Source organism: Terrapene carolina, unplaced genomic scaffold (assembly GCF_002925995.2).
Source record: "Terrapene carolina triunguis isolate 2854851 unplaced genomic scaffold, T_m_triunguis-2.0 Scaffold23, whole genome shotgun sequence".
NCBI lineage: Eukaryota > Metazoa > Chordata > Testudines > Emydidae > Terrapene > Terrapene triunguis.
In genome coordinates this window covers 2,057,757-2,079,617 of record NW_020664374.1, presented here as the reverse complement: position 1 = coordinate 2,079,617, position 21,861 = coordinate 2,057,757, and the positions used below count along the sequence as shown (strand labels likewise).

At 40.2% G+C, this 21,861-nt stretch overlaps 1 protein-coding gene across 1 annotated transcript in view; it reads left to right on the top strand.

Moving 5' to 3' along the window:
• The window catches only part of LOC112110517 (P protein), a 365,580-nt gene that overhangs the window by 298,765 nt on the left and 44,954 nt on the right, over positions 1-21,861 (top strand). Inside the window, exon 24 of the mRNA XM_026649002.1 lies at positions 6,412-6,505. Coding sequence (XP_026504787.1) covers positions 6,412-6,505 — 94 coding nt within the window. The remainder of the gene's footprint in view (positions 1-6,411; positions 6,506-21,861) is intronic.

The following is a 21,861-nucleotide window of genomic DNA, read 5'->3' as shown; positions in this document are numbered from 1 at the left end:
GCGAATCAAATGTTCGCGGGAAGCAGGGGAGGGGCGGAGTTGGGGCGGGGACTTTGGGGGAGGGGGCGGGGTTGGGGCGGGGGCGTGGGCGGGGCTGGGGCGGGGGCGGGGCCCCATGGAGTGTCCTCTTTTTGGACACTCCAAATATGGTAACCCTAGGTGCTAGTGGTATAGTCATATGTGGTGAGGGAGAGGTAGAGCTGTGGGTCATCTGCATATTGTTGGCACTTAAATCCATGCCATGTAACCAGATCAACTAGTGGTTGCATATAGATGTTGAAAAGGGCCAGTGAGAGAATTGATCTTTGTGGGACTCCACAAGTGAGAGGTCTAGTGGTGGAGGTACAGTTTCCCATCACTATTCTTTGGGTGTGACCCTCCAGGAAGGTCTTAAGCCATTTTAACACATTCTGTCTGCCACTGCTCTCAAGGTGTAGATTAGTATCCCATGTTTGACAATGTCAACTACTGTAGGTAGGTCCAAGAGGATAAGAACGAATTTCCACACACCATCCATTGACAGCAGGAGATCATCCATCAGTGCCACTAAAGCTTTTTCAATTTCATGTCCTAGCCTTAATCCAGATTGTGCTGGGTCTATTAGCTTCAATATTCACTTCAATTATATGAGTTTATGGTTGGCCTTTGGCTAGAATCTCTAAAAGGTTTTTGAGCAATAGAATGATTGATGTATTTGCTTTACTGAAGTCTGAGTTTTTCCAGGTCAGTTATTTTATAAACTTCCTTTGTCTCTTAGATTTATGGATAAAGCCCAGGTTGAATGTTTTTACAGTAACCTGAATTTACAGAAATCTAAATTTCTGGCCTATTTATTTTAGGTTTTGTATGTTTTGAACTGTACCCCCTGTGAATGTTTGGGAGGAAATTTAGGGCAATATTTTTAGCATAAAAGTTAAGAGGGCCTTTTAAATGTAATGTTTATTAATTATTATTTGAAGTACACTAGCGCTTCAGTATCCCAATCAAGAATAAAAGCCTTGTTGTGATAGGCAATATATAAACAATTCTAGGGCCTGCCCCAAAGAGCATTTAAATGACTGCATGGCACCTGAATTTGGGGGGAGCGGAATGTTGTCCAGGCTTATCGGAGGAAGGTAGTAGTATTTTACGGGTGGGGTGGTGGGAGGTGGTCAGAAACTGCTGCAAAAAGATGGGTGGGGATCAGCTTGGCAATGCTGACTCATTCCCTGGAAATGTATGGGTGAAAGGTTTTAAAAGGTGCAATCCCTGGCGTTAGAAGTCCTTTCTCCAGGCAGCAAAACACAGCCAAGCTAATTGCTGGTGCCTCCTTGTGGCGGATGTCCAGTGCAGGTACTCCATAGGGAAGGCATCCAGTGACCAGATCAATGGCCTGGTAAAGGACTTAGAAAGGAGGTGTTGGCTAAAGGAATGGAATTGGGGTGTGTGTGTTGGGGCTCCTATGATTGGTATGGCAGGGAGCCAACCCCCCTGTCTTACAGACCACCTTAACCCTCAAATGGTTGGAAAATGAAGGGTGGCTGGTGGAAGCCCTGGGTAGTTATTTGAATGAACAAGGAGTTGCTTGAAATGTACACTTTTATCTTCCAAGCAGTCCTAGACAACTAATAAACAAGTTGTGGCCTGATTAAATCCATATCAGGTGTCTCCCATCCTTCTTTTGGTATAGCCGGACAATGAGAAACACTATACTTATCACATGGTAATTAATCTTTTTTTACAAAACCATTGCCCCATGTTAATTATGAACAGATTATGATAGACGTCATTAAATCAAGAGAACCATAAGAAGAGTGGCTGTTGCGTTGTTGTTCTTTGTCATGATGTCTTTGTATAACGTGAATAAGCAAATAAGTAAAAGAAATAAGTAAAAGTTTGTGCTATACCACTTAGCACTTGCTATTCTTTAGTAGTCATGCAGTGATTTTATGAATTTCTGGGAAATACTTAATCCTTATTTACTAAAACATCAACCTGAATGAACTGGACATGTGTATGAGTTTTCATGTGCATTAGCCTAATCCTGAATTTTCTATGATTCTTTGGTTGCAAAATTGTTTTTTCACTACCAAATTCCTAGCCTACTACAAAGATAGAAATTAAAAGAAGAGGAAACAAAAGGTTGTCTTTATTGCTGATTTCAGTTTAATTCCTGAAGCCAACTAAGACAAAATCTAATTAAACCACACAAACACAGAGAACAACAAAAAAACCAAACTAACCCAAAGCCAAACAAATGAAAATAACCTTCCTACTTTCAGATAATATTTAAGATGATTTCCCCCAACTTAACCCCACTTTGGGAAATAAATTCATTGCAAAGGCAGAAACTCTTTCTACAATGCCTCATAATGCTTAGGCATTATTGCAGCTCCTATGCAGTATGTAAAATCTCCCACTATTTGGTGATCCCTACAGTACTTAGATACAACAGTGAGACACGAGGATATTGTTAACCGTTTCTTTAATCTGAAGGAAGATGTAGATTCATCATGTTACAGTAGCATTGTTTTTGTTGTCTTCTTTTGGTGGTGGTATTTGGCAAAGAAATATGCTGCAATCAAAGCAGAAATCTCTTGTGAAAATGTTTGGGGACAAAAGACTAGTGATTAGTTCCAGTTGTTTCGGAATTAAAAATTCTTTAAGCTTTCCACCTGATTTCTTTCCTCTCTATTTGCTTTCGGATCTATTTCTTGTGTCTTGCCCTTCTTGTGACATCTTCTACCAGTAAGATACAAATTTGGTTTCATATCTCTAAATAAATATTTCTTAATGCATTTAGAGTCAGAGATGGAGTGAGAAAACTAACTGAGAAGTTGATGGATGCCCTCAAATCACAGATACTACTTGGTTTGGGGATACACTTCTGAAGGTTCGATACCAAATTTTTTTGTCCTGCTGCACTGTCATTTAGCTTTTCTCTCTACCGTGAAGTAGTATGTGTGTCACTTTGTGGAGGAGAGAGGCAATGCAGCAAATCAGTCTTGGTGCCACAAGTAGAATACTCCATGGTGTTATAAGTTTAGGCCCTGATACTCTGAAAGGATCCATGTGGGTGCATGCTTGCACTTCCAGGCAGCCCCAGTGACATCAATGGAACTCCTGGTGGGCATAAATGGCCCTCCCCATATGGATTCCTTTGCAGAATCAAGGCCTTAACAGTGGGGTGAACAGCTTACCTTATTTTTCTCCATGAAACTATTAGAGATTTGGAAATTCTAAGACCAGAAAGGACCATTGTGATCATCTAGTCTGACTCTTGTATAACACAGACTGCAGGACTTCTCAGAAATAATTCCTTTGAACTAGAGCACATCTTTTGTCACTGAGAGCAGCAAATGTTGGAAATGGAGAGAAGTCAAGGGATCGTAAAGGAGGTATAACAAAAAAGGTATGTTTACTTATTGTTTTTCAAAGCTGTTCCTTCATGGTGCAGGAGCAGAGAAAAGAAAACCAGTATGGAACTATAAAATTTAATATAAAAGAAAAGCAATCCCAAGTGAAAGAGGGAAATATACTCATAGGAAAAATGTGATAATTAAAACATAGAAAAACACAATCTAGGGGGGCAGTAGCAAGGAAATAATTCAATTTAAATGAAAAGAGATGAAAGATGGTGGAGCTGAAGAAGCATATACAGACTTGTGGAAAAAAATTAACTTTCTAGGTGCAAGGAAAGTTAGTTTGCTTTTTTGCAGAATCACCAAATTGTGATTTGGGATTATCCTCTTTCAATTTAAAGCCATGCACTGGGCTAGGTTTGAAAGTGTTTTTTTCTAATTGCACTATTTTGCACAGGTTGGGTCCTTGTTATAACCCCGTGATGAATGTACAACAGCAGTGCAGGGCCCAGAGTAGGAAGAATGGTTCTAACATAGGAGGAAGCTGGACTGGAATTAGAAGACCTGGTTTCAGTTTCTGGCTTAATCACAGACATGCTATAGGACTTTGGACGAGACATTTAATCTAGTTTGTGCCTCAGTTCCCCATCTATAAAATTTCCTACCTTGCACAGTTGTTGAGAAGATAAAATCCATTAATGTTTGTGAGGTACTTAGGCTAGGTCTACACTACCCGCCTGAATCGGCGGGTAGAAATCGACCTCTCAGGGATCGAATTATCGCGTCTCGTCGGGACGCGACAATCGATCCCCGAATCGACGCTCTTACTCCACCAGCGGAGGTGGGAGTAAGCGCCGTCGACAGGAAGCCGCGGAGGTCGATTTTGCCACCGTCCTTACAGTGGGGTAAGTCGGCTGCGATATGTCGAATTCAGCTACGCTATTTGCGTAGCTGAATTTGCGTATCTTAAATCGACCCCCCCTGTAGTGAGGACGTAGCCTTAGATAGTATCATGATTAAGACTGTATAATTACTTAGATAGTGATCCTGAGGCTCTTAGCAGTGAATCCCCATCACTTGTAGCTTCTTCAGAATGCAGCAGCAACATGCTAGCTTGGTGGCTTGAGTGTGATCTTATTATGTTCACCCTGTGTTCCTCATTGCCTGTCAATGAAGGCCTGGGTTACCACTGCTTTATTCTTGTCTTATTCTGCTATAACTCCATTGTTGGTGTAAAACTGGAGTAGCGTAGCAGGCAATCAGGCCAAGGTGGCATACTGAATAATTTGGTCATTTGGTTGTTAAATCTCTTAATATTTTATTAATTGTAATGTATTTATTACCTGTTCCAATCCATTTCTTATCTTCTTTAAAAGAAAAAGCATAAAACTTCCCCCAAGGTTATTTTTAGTAGAATCCCTCTTGGCCCCATGTTTTTTACCTTCACACACTCGTACCCCTCCATTCTTTTCCCATACCTGAACTCCACAGTTTTGTTTTGCTTGAATGTGAAGAGGATATTTTATTGTATTGTGTTTTAGACTATAGGTAATGTTGTTCCTGAGCACTTTGGGATGTGGAAAGCTATGTGAACAAAATAATTCTTCATGGTAGAAAGTTTGCTGGCTTAGTCACTGCAATCTCCAGACACAGCATATGAATATTTGGAAAATCATGTGACTGCCTTTCCCCAGCTCTGTTCTTTCATAAGCTGAGCTCTGGAGGACCCAGAATACTTACTAAGTCAAAGCAATTAACCTCAGCATTAATTACCTTCTGATCTAGTTTTCTCAAAGTCAGACCAGTAAAATATCGGTACAGCAATGAGTAACTAGATCAAAATGTAAGAATGATCTTATGCCAGAGGGAGCACAGGAAAAATACATGCTTAGAACAATGGATTCCTAACATAGTGCCATTGGACACAACAGATGAGTTGCGATACTATACGTGGAAAAAGCCCTCTTTTAGAAGGTTGCCCCTTTTGCTCAAAATATCATTTAGAGAAGAGAATGCTGAAAGTACTGTAATTTTCCCAGCAATGCTCCAGGTCAGATTTATTGGCAAAGGACACCAGTTACGACTGGTAGAGTCAGCTACAAAACTTTTATCAAGTTCAAGCAAGTCTTCCCAACCTAAAGCTTTGGATAATGAATTGGACTGTTTGGATACCTGAATAATTTATTTCTTTATGTGAAATGGAGGGATTAGAAATGGAATGGGAGAAGATGAGCTACTTGAAAGAATTGGAGAGGAACAAGATGTAGTGTGTACTTCCCCCTCAAAGGTACACACATTTTAAAAATACAGCACAATACTTTGGTATCTCTTGGGGGAGAATTATAAATTGGTATACCACCATTGACTATTGAAGCTATACTGGTTTACACAAGCTGATGATCTGATCCAGGGGTTTTAAAGAGACAGGACATTTGCAGTTAACTATTTATAAACTGCACCTTCTTGGTACTGAAATTCCACCCTAGTAGAGACCTATGAACAACATCTGTTCCTACCAGTCTGCACCCTATTTCAGTTTTTTTTTAAATCACGAGTTTTATGTATATTTAAAAAAGAGATGAAAATGTAAGATTAATTTGCCAATCTCATGTACACACAGAAGAAATGCATCCATTTTCTTAGTACCCTCAATCAATAGTTCAACATATTGTTGAAGAAATGTGCTTCCTTTCCTGTACTTCCTCCTCTTTGTCTTCATTTTATCTTGATGGCACCTCTCTGTTTATAAAACCAATAATCAGAAAGTTTCTCTGAATACAGGTCATTGGTGTCATTTTGACTACATGGTGTTATGTTTCATTCCCATTCTCTTTGCTTGCTCGGAATCTGAGGCTGATGTGAGACTTAGCTATGAAAGCATTAAGCTATTTATAGGCTGAGAGTTATTGTTGAGATGGCTTCCTTTCAGGTATATGCAAGAGAACTGATTTCTTTTCTAACTAGCAGATCTAAAGTCTTCAACCTAGACTAACTGAATGGCAAAGCAAAGGAAGAATAAGAAGCAAAGGACAAATATAAACTGGCATTAATTTTTTTTTTTGAATTACAGGTAATGGGACATTGATTGGCGCATCTGCAAATGTTGTTTGTGCAGGAATTGCAGAACAGCATGGCTATGGCTTCTCTTTCATGGAGTTTTTCAGGTACATTTTTAGACTTGTTACTTTAAATTTCTGTTTAATTTTCCCTTCAATAAATGTATCTGGAAGCCTGGTATAAAATACATTAAGTAATAGGCTCCGTTAACATTTAAAGATGTTAGAAGAGAGTTGATAAGCAGTACCTGGACCTACTGCAGTAAAACAAATTATGTCTTTATTGCTGGGATTAGCCAAGCATCACAAACATGGGCCTGCAGAGTTGTCAGATCGATACAATTCAGGTGGAAGTGGAGCTCCTCAAGGAAAAGAGAATCTGAAGATAAGATTTCAGAAAGTGTACCTGACTTCAGTTGGATACAAGACTTTGGCTTGTTAATTCTAACAGGAAGCTTGGTACTTGGGCACTGCCTGGAAAATTTGGCAGAAAGCCAGTGTAACGCCATTGAATTCAGTGAAGTTACACTAATGTAAACTAGTGTAATGAAGCATCAGTCCCACTGCATTCACTTCTAAACGTTTAATTACGAGAAACACAAATGACTGAGAAGTTAGACTAGTGGTTCTCAAATTGTGGTCAGTGGACCATTTGCTGGTCACATGATGGCGGTTTCTTTTATGTATTTCCAGCTTCTGTGTTACATTAATAAAGGTAAGATACATAGAGGGCCAGACGTTAAGCTGGTGTCAGTCGGGGTTGGTGTAGAGAAAAATGAGAAACTCTGAAGTCATTGAAGCAACGCTGATTTACATCAGCAGAAGATGTCTGGCTCAAATACTTTTAATTTACTTTTCCAGGTAACCAATTGCTGTAGCTACATTAACAATATTATGCCATCTTGAATGAGGGAGGGAGGTAATGGTGAATGGAAGGAGGTCATTGAGACAATCTGTATTAAAATATAGTTCAGAGAATGAAAAAGTTTGAGTTAAAGAATGTAATGACAAGTTAGAGGTTGTTTAAGGGAAGTTAAGGGGAAAATGTACTAGTCCACTTTTTTTTGGGGGGGGGGGGGGGGGGGTGAAGGTCCACTGGAACTGGTGGTCATAGAGTACCTCTGAAAAGAAAATCTGGGGAAGGGGGAATAAAATAGATATACTTTCTTATTTCAATTACAGTGAATAGTACACAAACTGGGAGTTGAAAGTTTTTTTTTTACTTTGATGATACAGAAAGTAGAAAGGCACATTAGAAATGGAGCAAGACGAAGGAGGACAATGGAGGCCATGGTTGAAGCAAAGACTTGGCATTTCCTAGTGGACCGCCCCTAGTATTTTGTCTGAAACCCTCTACTGATATTAAAATGAATTTTTCAGTAGTTTGTTAAACATATTTTAGAATTATTGTTTCTATTGTTATTTGTATATTGTAATGAACATCCCTGGTATCACTGGGCCATAGTCTGATACTAGGGTGACCAGACAGCAAATATGAAAAATCAGGACAGGGGGTGGGGGGTAATAGGAGCCTATATAAGAAAAAGACCCAAAAATCGGGACTGTCCCTATAAAATCGGGACATCTGGTCACCCTATCTGATACCCTGGCTCATACTGAGTAGCAACTTGCTCCATAAATTGGTCCCACTTAAGTGAGTAGGATTACTTGTGAAGCAAGGTTCTCCTCAGTCTAAGCAAGAGTATCATAGTCTGGCTGTTGTGACTAAAAATGTAAGGAGTTACCGGTAAAAGAAGTATTTAACAATTTGAGCTACTCTGTACTTAATTTAAGGTGGTCAGAAAGCGTTCAAGGGACTAAAACTGGCACTTATTGCATTTTGCCATTTGATATGTTTTCAAGTTCCTCCAGTCTTTAAGGTGATGATGGGAAGGGTTTGATGGGAATTGGGAGATGAAGGACTAAAAATCAAGCCCAATTAAAGATTAAATTACAGTTGATTTAGCCAGAATGCCATACTGGGTTTATTTTTTACCACTTAACTTGCATATTTGGAGCAGAGAATACAGGAAACTTCTTCCCATAATTTCTGTCCTTTTTTGTTTTTTGTTTTTTTTCTCTACCTCCCCATCCCTGCTGCTTTCCCTCGTGCTGGTTCTGTGAAAGCTACCAAGCCTGCATGTGGCAGAAACCAGAGTTGAGACATTGGTCATGCTGATGAGAGAGCTGTACATTTCTGACAAATCCCCAAACATGCTGCTGTTCGGAGAATTTGACCCAAACTATCCCTTTAGACCCGAACATCCACATTTTCTGATCATGAGTTTCAGAAGGATATAATACAAATCAGGATATAATACAAATTTTCAGTTTCAGGACCTTTTTAGACTATATACTGTCTTATGCAGCTAGGGTGATTGCTGGTACACTTTTAAGAAATTATAAATGGGCACTTGTACAAAATAGGGTGATGTAGAAATGATGGGCTTATTTTGGATTGCTGTGTGCACATTTGCAGACATTCAGATTGTCTTAGGATTTAGCTTTTCCCTCAAGAATTTTGACTTTTTGGAAAAAAATGAGAAACAGAAAAATTTCCCTGGCTGGATTTCATCTCCATGGTGACCACATTCCCCCTTCTTGCTGTGCCACCATGGCACTTCATGAGAGTCCATCCAGAGGAGGTGTAGTCCAGCTGGGGATACTGGCCCATAGAGCAAAATGGGGGCATGAAGCTCCTGAACTACAGTCTCCATGAGGCACCTTTTCCAAGTGACAATTTTGTAGCTGAAAACTGAAAAGTTTTCAGGTGTTCCGTTTTTCAACAAAAAGTCAAAATTTTCCATGGAAAGCATACATTTGTCATGGGAAATTTAATTTACCCATACACTAAATTTTCCATTGAAAAACAGTTTTGGTGCAAAATTTTTGACCAGCCGTACTAATTATAACATTTCAAACTCAAAGAGAAACCCTCAAGGTGAGGTTGAATCACTCTTCCCATGAGTGGTAGGATACAGGTGTTGTCAGGATGCACCCAGAGCCTAGCCGCCGCTGCTGCTGCTGTGTCTCAGAGCTTGTCTAGATGAATAGTTAGTGCACTGCAAGCTGGGGTATAAATCTACCTCGCACTAGCATGCTGCACACTAATTGTCTGTGTGGACCCTGCTGCCACACACTAAAAGTTCCCTAGTGTGCTTTGATCTACCTGGCTTTGAAACAGGAGTAGGACAAAGTGCACTAGGAAACTTTTAGTGTGTGGCAGCACAATCCACCTGAACTAGAGTGTGTAGCAGGCTACTACGTGGTAGATTTACATGTGCACTAAATGTTCATCTAGACAAGTCCTCAGAGGGGAAAAATGCTACTCTCACTTACACAAGTGTAAACACAGATTCACGTCAGTGGAGTTACTCCAGAGTTGCATTGGTGTAACTGAGAGTGGAATTTGGCTCAGAGTTTTTTATTGGAACTGTATTTTCAGAAGGAATGGCAAGACTGTTACAGATGAGGAATTAATTCACAGCTAAGAATCTGGCTTCTGCTCTCCACTTTTTGTATTTCTGTAGGATCATAGCCTCTGGTAACCGCCCCTTCCCAATGTTTAAGTGCAGGTTAGTGGCACGAAGGAGGACTGCATGAATACCGACACGTGCTATTCAGAAGGAAGCTTGTCAGACAGAAGTAAAATAAATACTTTCAGAAGCTATTAACCATGAATTTTGTTTGGTTGCTCAAGTTTGTGGGCCAAATCATCAGCTAGTATAAATTGCCATAGCTTCATTGACTTTAGTTGGAACTAGGTTGATTTACACCATCTACTGATCTGATGCTGAAGATTGATTTTTCTGTATGATACACTTCACATCTGTAAGACTCAATGTTAGACTATTCCAGATACCTTTCATACCATTAGAGATATAGTTCATTTTCCTGCAAATACAGAACTGGGCACTGTGATATATTTTCTAGTGTTTTATCCAGTCTAAATTTATAGTCCCTAGTGAACAAACTTCACCAATTCCGTGGAAGACATTTTAGAGTGCTAGTAGGAAGCTTTTCCTGGTAATTCTTCATTATATCCCATTACTCCTAGTTACATCAGTATATCAGAATGGTCCCATCTGACCTTAAAAATCTAGGAATAGAATACTAAATAACTGTACTTCTCCATGGATCTAAAGCACTTCCTAGATGTGTAGATTGTTATTGTGGCCCGTTTAACAGGATGGCAGGACTTTGCTGTTAAACATCCTTGTTAACAGGTGTCTAAAATCTGCAGGTAAATACTGAATGATTCCTGCTGAGTCACTGTGGCTCATTAAATCCAACTTGGATGTATGAGCATGGGAGAATCTCTCAAGAGAGAAGGAGCTAAGATAGAACAGCCAAGTTCAGGAAGGAAGCTTTGGCTGAGGTTTCAATTGTATTATTTTTTTAAGTTATTAATGAAGCTAATTAGCTGAAGGGGATTAATAGGGGGAATGAGTTTGGACACTGACTCAGCATGTTGTACTCTGCTGAAGATGAGAAGGGAACTCAGCACATCTGCATTATACCCAACCCTTAGAAATTGTTTAGCCAAGCAATACTTATTTCCTTTTTAATGTTTCCTCCTGAGCAAATCTATCTTGTTTCAGTTTGTTTCTCTTTGAACTTCCTCCAGTTTGGTAGTATCATTTGGGTAATATGGAGTCCAGGAATTAATATAATATTCCAGGTGCAGTCTCACTACAGTGATGTAAAGAGAGAGTGTCTACATTTTTCCTTTGTTCTTGACCTGATATCTTTGCTTAAAATATCTAAATTACTCTGGCTTTTTCTGCAAGCCTTTACCATTTCAAACTCATGCCTAATTTCCTATACACTTTTAACCCTCAGTCTTAGTATGTATTTGCCCCAGATGTAATTGCTTGCATTTTTCCATAAACATGTCACCATAGGACGAAAACAGAAAAAAATATATTAAAGTTTTGTGCAAAGTATTATATGAGTGGTGTGTGGATGGCCACAAGGATAAACATTACAACAGTTAATATACATACAGATGTGATGGGATGGAAAGCAGATAGATCAGAATGCAGAGGGGTGTCCTCTGTACAAGGTGAATGGTAAAAATCTGAAAACCTAATGAGCATAGTATTTCTGGAGCTAAGAGCAATTTTGTTTGGCCCTGTAGCAAAACACCACCATTGCTGAAAGATGTAATCAGGAAATCACAGATGAGTGATCAAGCTGTTTCATAGAAAAAGAAAGTGGCAAAATGTACTAATTTTATTTCAGTCAGATAGTTGGTGACTGGGAATTTGGTATGGTGGAGAATAGATTGGGTGAGAAGAATAAATAGAATAACTTTATACAATTAAGTAATTATATGGATAACAATGATTTTGCATTTGAAGAAGAGAGCCTGTAGGGAGGGACTGGCGTGAGCTCCTGGGGCCTAATTTAGAATTCATGGTAAAATTAAGTGGGTAAAAACATAGAAGTACTCACTATATTTTTGGCATGTTTTGTTCTTCCTCTATTATTGTTATCCCTCATTATGGCATCTAGAATGCTAAATTAATATTCTTTAGCTTCACTGGGAGTAACAATAATTTGAAGATATTTGAAAAATATTAGTTTATACTAATTGTTTTATTAGTAGGATTTATCCCTGAGGGGTATACTTTATAACAAAAGTGGTTACAGTAGGATATCCCATTTATCTTTGCTGGAGAGCAGTGACCCATACAGACTGTGATGCCTTCAGTGATGATTGTCATTCACATGTAGGAGGACAAATGTGATGTCTTAATGCTACTCCCTGTGCATCCTATTTCCACAACACATTAAAATTGTTTGTGTAAAATATTGAGCTGTGCAAAGCCACATAAATCTCCTTACTTGATTATCTGTAAGAGAGCAGTAATCCTGTTTCTTCCAGTTCATTTAGCCTATGTTCCCAGACTCTTTTATTACTAATACTTTGTAAAAGTGCTGTCTGCCAAAATAGTTCCTTGCTCCTCAAACTCAGTCTGTCATAGGGTGACCAGACAGCAAGTGTGAAAAATCAGGAGGAGTGGGGGGTAATAGGAGCCTATATAAGAAAAAGACCCAAAAATCGGGATTGCCCCTATAAAATCGGGACATCTGTCACCCTAGTCTGTCATGCCACACCACTACTGTTCTAGTATTGGGCCTGTCAAGAGTGCAGACTACCCAGTTGTACTGGTTTTGGTGATGGAGACATTCACCGAGGAATCTTACAGTGAAACTAGGGTTGCCAACTTTCTAGTCACACAAAACCGAACACCCTATCCCTGCACCTTCCCCGAGGCCCTGCCTCTGCCCTGCCTTTTCCCAGAGGCCCCACCCCCTGCTTACTACATTTCCCCTCCCTTGGTGGCTCGCTCTGCCCCACCCTCACTCACTTTCACGTGGTGTGGGAGGGGTGAGGGCTCTAACTAGGGGTGTGGGCTCTGGGGTGGGCCAGAAATGAGGGGTTCAGGGTGTGGGATGGGCCTCTGGGCTGGGGCAGGGAGCTGGGGTGTGGGAGGCGTGAGGGCTCTGAGGTGGGGATGGGGATGAGGGGTTCAGGTTGCAGGAGGGGGCTCCAGGCTGGGGGTGGGCGAGGGATTTGGAGTGTGGGAGGGGGCTGCGGGTTGAGGCAGGGGGTTGTGGTGCGGGGGGGGGTGAGGGCTCTGGGCTGGGGGTGCGGGCTCTGGCGTGGCGCTGAGGATGAGGGTTTGGTGTGCAGGAGGGGGTTGGGGTTTGGGGTTGGGGCATGGGCTTACCTTGGGTGGCTCCCAGTCAGCAGCACAGGGGGGCTAAGGCAGGCTGCCTGCCTCTCCTGGCACCATGCTGCGCATGCCCCGGAAGCAGCCAGCAGGTCTGGGTCCTAGGCGGGGGGGCCAGGAGTTCCTGGCCAATAGGAGTGCGGAGCCGGTGCTCAGGGTGGGGGCAGAGCATGGAGCCCCGTGGCCCCCTGCCTAGGAGCCGGACCTGCTGGCCGCTTCTGGGGCGCAGCATAGTGCCCCAGGACTGGTAGGGACTAGCCTGTCTTAGCGCTGCCACCCAGACTTTTAATGGCCTGGTCAGCAGTGCTGACCGGAGATGCCAGGGTCCCTTTCCAACCAGGTGTTCCAATCGAAAACCAGACACCTGGTCACCCTAAGTGAAACAATCATTTCACTTGTGGCTTTTGATAGTTTTCTGCAGCTATGCAGCTCCAGAAGGAAAAATCTAGAACTGTACTGGTTCCCAGGCAGGTTTGCCATGCTTCCAGGATTGTCCTGTAGTCTCCAGGAATTAAAGATTAATCTTTAATTAAAGATGATGTCATGTGATGAAACCTCCAGGAATATGTCCAACCAAAATTGGTAATCCTATTCTCGGGACGCTTCAGAGTGCAGGGGATCAGAATTATGGGAGATGCTGCTAGCAGAAAGGAATTTGGTGCTTAAGAATTTTTCCACTATTACCATGTTTAAGGAATTCAATTATTCAGCTAACTTCATTTGGATTTTCCAGTCGCATTCACTTTTAGGATGAGACCAAGCATAGAAACTTTCAGCTCACTGAGATGAGAAGGTAGTTCAGCCTTTGTGCTTCTTGAAGTATTATGTTTTCTGCTGAGATTGCTGGGAAGGGTGTCAATTGTTACTGGTGACTATTGGAAAAATAAATGAGAGATTTTCAAAAGCACTCAACAGTTGCCTAATTCTGCTGCAGTTGACGTCGGTGGCAGTTTTACCATTAACCTCAGTGGCAGCATCACTTTTGAAAATCCCACCCTAAACGTCCTCCCCACCAAAAACAATGAAAATTTTTGCAGTAGGGAGTGGTTTATTTTCTTTTCAGTGTGCTTCTTTGGTTTCATTTTTGTAAGGCACAGCAACAACAAGGAGGAAAAGGCAAATTAATGACATTTGTTGCTTTGTTTTTAAGCAAAAAAAATGCAGAACAATTTAGTATTTTTGAGCAGTTCAGTTTGAAGAATTTTTCCTTTTCCAACTTGAAATAGGATTTGTCTACATTAGGTGTAATTTTTCATGGAGTTTAGCATGTGTAAAGCTTTTCTTGTCTTCTAATTATGACCAATACTTTTGAAAAACATTGTTGGGTTTGTGGAAACTGAACTAATTGCTTTTTTTTAATTGTGAAGTGTTCTTGATTGGATTAGCAAATTCATTTGCCAATTAAATTATGTGAAAATGAAAGAGCGAGCTTGGGATCATACTCTGCTTTAAAAGAATAAATAGGATTAATTGCTGTGAGTTAGTTGTTAAAAATAGTTTTTGTTTTACCTTTCATGCTGTATATAATTCATGTATCTTAGTACATGAACAATTACATTTAAAAGCACATTACAAAATAATTCAAAGTTGGGATAAAATCCACACAAAGCCCCAGATCCTGCAACCATTTACAAATGTGCTTAATTTTATTTCTATGAGTAATCCCAGGGTACGTCTACACTAAAAATGTATCAGCTGAAGCCGTGCCGCTATCGTGATTCAGTGTAGACGCTTAACTACAGTGACTGAAGGAGTTCTTCCATTACTGTAGTAAATCCACCTCCCCAAGAAGCAGTAGCTAGGTTGATGGATGAATTCTTCTGTTGTCCTAGTGCTGTCTACACCAGGGCTTGGTTTGGCTTAACTTCTTCTCTCATGAGTGTGATTTTTTTTTTTTACACCCCTGAGTGATGTACCTGGATTGACCCAACTTTCTAGTGTAGGCCAGCCCTCAGTGAAGTCAATAGATAGTGGTAGTAAAGCTAAGAATGTGCATGAGTATTTGCAGGATTGGGGCCTAAATACTTCCCAGTGGACTTCTGCACAAGTACATTGGTATGCCCGAATATAGTGAAATGGAGGATTAAGGCATAAAACAGTGGATTATATATCTGGGTGAATAGCAGGGGAAAATTTACTATAAATATTTGTTCAAATTGAAAATTAATTTTGATTTGATCATATTTCTGACTGTCTTGTGATCATCCTCTCTATACATTTAAACTTGTATGTGTCTGAATATTTGCCAAAAAAATCACCGGAAGTACTTTTCAAGGTACATATTTGCTTGTAAAATATTTAATTCACATTTTGTACGGTTTTACTTAATTAGGTAAGTTTATCTAATGATAAAAAAAAAACCAGAAATAATAATATCATGTGGCATATGCAACTAATTAATGTAGTGTGGATTGCAGAGTGCTACCTACAGGTAAAAATATTTTCTGAAGAAATTCATAGATACTTCTGAATAATTAATAAAGCTGAGACATTATTGGTGATTATGTAGAAGTTTCTGAGGATTCTTTACATGAGTTTAAAAAGTGATTGTAAATAATATAAACTGTATATATGGAATACATGGTGGAGTTGCATAAAGGCTTTGTTGATGTGAATTTGGAAGGCTTGGATTACTCATGAGTGGCAAAACCATGAATACAGGACTCTGATGCCAGTAAAACTTTATACCCCACCACACCATCATGTACACTTTATAATATGATACAGAAATCTATTTTAGGATTTTTTTTAGAGAATTAAAAAAAAGTTGGGACAATTTCTTGTATCCCTCTACATGTTTAGATGTTACCATTTACCATTAGTGTAAATGCACAGGATGCAGAGAGAGAGAGAAAATAAAATGAATACATGCAAACCATCTCCCAGTAGGACCTCAAATGGCTTTTTCACACACAAAAATGCCATCAATGTACAGTCGGATAGCTTGGCTGCCTCCAGAAGGGCCAGAGTGAGTGCTAGACTCCACTGGGAACCCAGGAATCTCCCCTTTTCAGTAGTATGAAGTTCCCATTTGTAGTCTTGTAGATTTGCAAAATAATAGACATTAGGACCAAATTGTCTGCTTGTGTAAGTGAGCAAAAATCTCTTACACTAGCCAGGAATTTGCTCCCCAAAGTGACATTTTATATGCAGAAGAGATGTCCACGTCTCCGGGGACTGGATCTTGCCTGTCCAGGGTCTCAATCAGATGTATTTTTGGGGTACATTCTGCATTTGATAGTGTGGATAAATGCATCTGTGGAAGGCTGTTTTTTTGAAAAACAGTGGCTCTTTGGAGATACTCAGAGGTTTGGAATGTGAGATTCAGTCTCTGGGAGACAAATTAGTGGAAAGGTCATAAGTATGTGATAAATTGCACCAGTGAATGATAAATGTATTTATAACGTCTTTCTAATTTATGGGATGGGTATGATCTCCATATTTAGGATGTGTGTGTATGTTTTCTCCTATCCATGAAATGCAGCCACTTCTGTGTAAAATATGAAAACTATTTAACAAAACAGTCACAACACTGAATAACAATAACCCATAGAAGTTAAAAGTACACTGTTGTTAAAATAAAAAGAGTAGGCAGGATGCAATTACCCTTCATTAGAATTTAGCATGAAAACCTGGGTTAACTCACTTTACTCTTTAAAAATGTCAAGGGATCATTAGTAACCATAATTGTTCAGTACTTCCTTTTTATTGTTAGTAGGAATATAAGTGGATAAATACTTGAAGTAACTTATATTTAAACATGTTAGTTGTGTCAAATATGGGTGGAAGTGTGTCATTCCAAGCATCAAGTATCAGAAAGACTAGCTTAGTTATAAATGTCTATACTAAATGTAGAGATTATCTGGGTGACCACTGTTGTTAAGGACTATGTTAAGAATCAGATTCAAAGCTTTCGATGAGATAAGTCATGACCAATTTAAAGTAATTTAATAAGACTTACAAAATCAATCAGTGAACAGCTAGGAGTGCAGTAAAGCAAAATAAGATTTTTGTCACATTGACCATAACACATTCTCAGTCATCCTTCCTAAATATTATCTTCCAGCAAAGTCAATATCTAATAACATCTTGACAGCATCATTTTGAACACTAATGATTTCCAGAAAAACTTTTTGTCAGTGACAGGTACTGGTCACTATATTGTTGTTTGTGCCATCATGCTCTTATGCACACTGCCTGTTCTTTTATAGGTTTTCAAGGTATCTTGAACTATACTTTTCCTCATAAAGCAGTCACATAAAAGTTTCTGTAGCAATCTTATCATTAGCATAATACTTGAAAAGTGATGTATTTATCAGTGTATACATGCCAATAATTTCTAGTTTATTTCACATGTTGGAAAGGAAGTGGCAAAAGGAGAATTTGAGCTGGAGAATAGCAAAGACAATTTGAAAGCAGAGGAGAATTAGGGGTGAATATCTGGGGATCTTTCAAGACCATTAAGGGGCTAGTTTCATGCAGTCTGGCATAGATACATTAGACCTCCATGTTCCCATGTATCCTGGAGGTGGGGAGTTCATCCTGAGAGCTGCCAGGCAGTGTTATGTCCATAGGACCCCTCTCTTGGTTTTTCTCTTAAGAGGGTAACTTTAAAAATTATCTGGGGTGAGGGTTCACAGGTGACATGCTGAAGGAAGCCACTGGGGGGATGAATTGAATCCCTGCATTCCTTTGCTGTCCCAGCCCTACCCCATTCCTGGCCAACACTACTCACTTTTGTGGATGTACAGGCCTTCTGTAGCTCCCAACAGAGGTTATGATCAGTTTCTTGTGCTGCGGCCTTCTACCCTACACCATGGAGTTCTTGCCAGCAGGATCCACTGTCAGGATCTATGCAGTACAAGTAGATGCAGTCCCCGGGGTGAATCTTGGCTTAGGTCTTTTAGAGTGTAAGGTAGTGTCCAATGGGATGTGTAGAAGTCCTCTTGATTGAGTTAATTAAATTTAGGGAGGACAGGGCAATCAAGAAGGTAGGAAATAGGACATGATGACCTAATAAGTATTTTTCCATCTTCATGTTATTTCAATAGGAGACAATGATAGTGGTAGCCAGTGAGATTTTGAGTAGTGTGGGCAAGCACTACTCAAACTCTTACTCAAAGTTATATAAAGTTTCTCATGCACCTAATTCCTAACTTGCTGTTCTTCAGCTATTACAGCATTGGCCCTCTCTTGTTCTGTGGTTTCTCTGTGTTGAACTGTGAAATATCTTGAGAGTTTTGTCATATAGACAATTGTCGAAACACGACACTTACTGCATATGTGTACTAAATCAAATGCATCTTATAATGGGATGATTTCTGTGCTAGTTTGCCACTTGTTGATATAGGTATTGCAATTATTGTCCTTTTATCAGAGGAGCCGCAGACTCTATATAATAAGATTCCAGGATTGTCACTGTGTCCCTCTGAAGCCTAGAACATCTGTTGAGTCAGTGTGAAGCAATAGAAACCGCTACAAGCACAGCTGAGAACTCTTTTTGTTTGTAATATCACCAGGTGCAATCATCACTGGGATTTGTGGTTTGTTACTGTCCAATTTTTAAATTCTCAGCCATTGTGACTTTATGCCAAGAGGCCTAGAACATTGTGATATCAGAGGTAACTCAACCAATCACCACCCATACTCGTCAGCTAATTTAATGCAACAGTTTCATTGGTTGTAGAATGGAGACTGCACAGATGATGGATTTACTTGGCCCAGCTGCCACACCTGTGTGACATGGGCAGAGCCGTCCCTTGGGTAGAATGAATCGGGGTGACCGCCCCGGGCCCTGTGCTTTGGGGGGCCCCACGTTTCCATAAAATCAGGACTGTCCTGATATTTAGCCCTTTGTCGCGCGTCCCGACTGTTGTACGATTGGGATGCTATTTGTCTTGATATTCAGGTGAGGCGGGAGGTGGGCGGGCGAGTGGGGTGAGGAGGTGAACGGGGAGGCGAGCGGCAGATGGGTGAGGAGGTGAGTGGCAGGTGGGTGGGCGGACAGTGAGGAGGAGAGTGGTGGTCGGTGGGGGCAGGGGTTTGAGGAGGCGAGTGGAGGCTGGGTGGATGGATGGCGAGGAGACTGGTGGGGAGGCTGATCTGTCCCAGGCCCCGCACCCTCCTAGGGATGGCCCTGGACATGGATTTTTAGCTACTAATATAAATAATCTCACTTACATTCTCCAACCCTAAAGATGGGGGTAAAATCAACACCTCTGAAGGAGAAACCACTCTTTTCTCTGCTTTACTATGTACTGTAAATCCTGATCTGATGCTGCTGATTTCATATAAATGAGTGTTGCAGTACTGAAGGGAGATTATTTTTCATAGACTGAATGCTTTTATGCAGGGTATCCAAATAGTTCTTAAATTATTGTTCTAAAGTTATCCTCAGCAGATAATTTATGCATATTTTTGTTTTATCTAAAACCATCCAGAGCGAGAGAGATTTTCTTTAAGTACCTGCACACTGATGGTATTAGGTGATTCTCAGGAGATGCTTTCTGTGCCAATGTAAAATCACTAGCATTAGTTTAGAAGTTAGTTCCCAGCTTTATAAAACATGGATGTCAGACTTTTGGGAAATGTTTTGAAATGAATAAAGTCATCTTTCCATGGAGAGATTTTTGAAGGATCTCCCAAGACTAGGATTTGAATAGCAGGTGGGGGTGAATTATGACAAAATAAAATATTTGTAAAGCAGAATGGTTGCTCCACAGAATGTTTTTCAAAGTTCTCAAGGCAGTGCTTCTTCAAAATCATCAGTCTCTCTCTAAACACAGTAGTCACTCGAGTCATCAAAGAACTAGACTGGATGAAGCACTAGAAAATATTCTGCAGGGAACAGCTCTTCATTGGCAGAGGGACGGAATCTAATATAAGTCTTTTCCATCACCAATGAATCTGACTATGATGTTTCAGATTTAAGCCTTGACCACATAGCTCATTTGTAACTGATTGAGAAACAATATTCACCTTTCCAGTAACTTCTTCAAGTCTGCAAAACTCAAGTGGTTTCCTTCATTTTTCACAATATATATATATGAAGACTACACTGAGTGTCGCTTCCACATGATCAATTAAAGCTATTTAGGACAGTATTGCATATGAATTTGCATAATTTTATAGTGCAGTGCAATGCCCTACAACTAACGCATGTCTAGTTATCCATTGTTAGGGGATACATTGACCGAGAAAAGGAATATTTTATATTTGATTAAACTCCTGCTGCATGAAGGCAGGTGTTATCCTAGTCTCTGTGGTGATGTCTGCTTTAGAGTTGAAGTAAATATGCTTTTGTTAAATGCTGAAAAGCAAGAAGTAAAGGTCATGTTTATCATTATGCTGATGTGCTTGTCAGGCTTGTAGTTGAGAAATTAAAAAAAGAAAAAAACCTAGTCTGTTAAATCAGAGATGCTATTTTTTACAGCTAAAAGAGGTCAGTACATTATTTTTCCAGATAATCCATCAATGCCAGGGTAAGTGAGTTTCCAGAATCCGTAATGTTAATGGTTCAGTGGTATGAGCAGGTATCAAGAGTAGGTGTGTGTGTTTCTGTGCTGTCATTGTGATCCAGCATTTTTGTTTCATTGCCTAACACTGAATGAAAGACTTACTGTTATCACATAAGCATTGGTTGGAATCTTCCACGGCCCTTGAATTCTACAACTCACTGATTGTCAACACCCTTCCTGTCTTCTCATTGCCGAGCTAGAATTGGAGAAACATTTAGGGGAAACCTTGTGCTGGTGTTGCACAGCTGTGGGTCTGGGGAAGAGAAGTTACAGAATCCCGACTGCCCTTTCTCCCCTGAAGTGAACAGCATGGCTGAATCTCTCCCCAGTGCTGGGAATGGGAACCAGTTACTACCTCAACCAACCCAGCACATCCTAGAGGAAACGGTCTGTGTTTTTCAAGGGTATGTCCAGCTAGCCAATGTGCCATGCTATGGTCAGCAAGGCCAGGTATTACACAAACAGGGAAAATAGAAAATTGATGATAAGCAGGGACAATTGCTTATTACTTTAGATATGTACAAATTCTAAACAACCAAGCAAACAAAAGATGTGCCTAGCCATATGCCAGATGGCTACGCCAGTGGCATACCTTAAATATAGAATGTTAAAACATCATGAAACACACAATATGAAACCAAATAGAGTTATAAAAGATAGGAAATATACAGTGTAAGGGTACATTTTGCTCAGGTATTCAGATTAATTCCAGAATACCCTGGCTGCACTTTCTTGCTTTTATTCAATCAGCCCAGACTCTGCCCTATGATACCCATGTACAACTTCCAATCAGATTAGAGGGACTAGCGCACACAAAGGAGGAAAAAAAATTGGCTGTAATTTATTTTGCTAAAGATCTTGAGTTCTGTAATATGTGTAAAGTACAGAATTGGCTGGAAGCTTCTTTGTTTCTACTTTTGTGCAGATGCCTCAGTCACCTCTAGTTAATAGTTTTTATAAGCACAAGGAAGTTCTCTTCCTTCCCAACTTGCTTTCCAAGAAGATAGTAAGCATTTCCACCACATCCACTCCTTCTGTGGCTATCCCTGCTGTTCTTCACAGCTGAGAGGCCTAGAGCTAAGTGTTATTTGCCATTTTAAAAAGATGAGTCAGAAGTTACCCTGCCATGTTGCAATTTAACTTTGTATGTAACAGACAGAATGGGGCCACACCAGAGTTGCAGTGCTAAATGATCTTGCTCTCT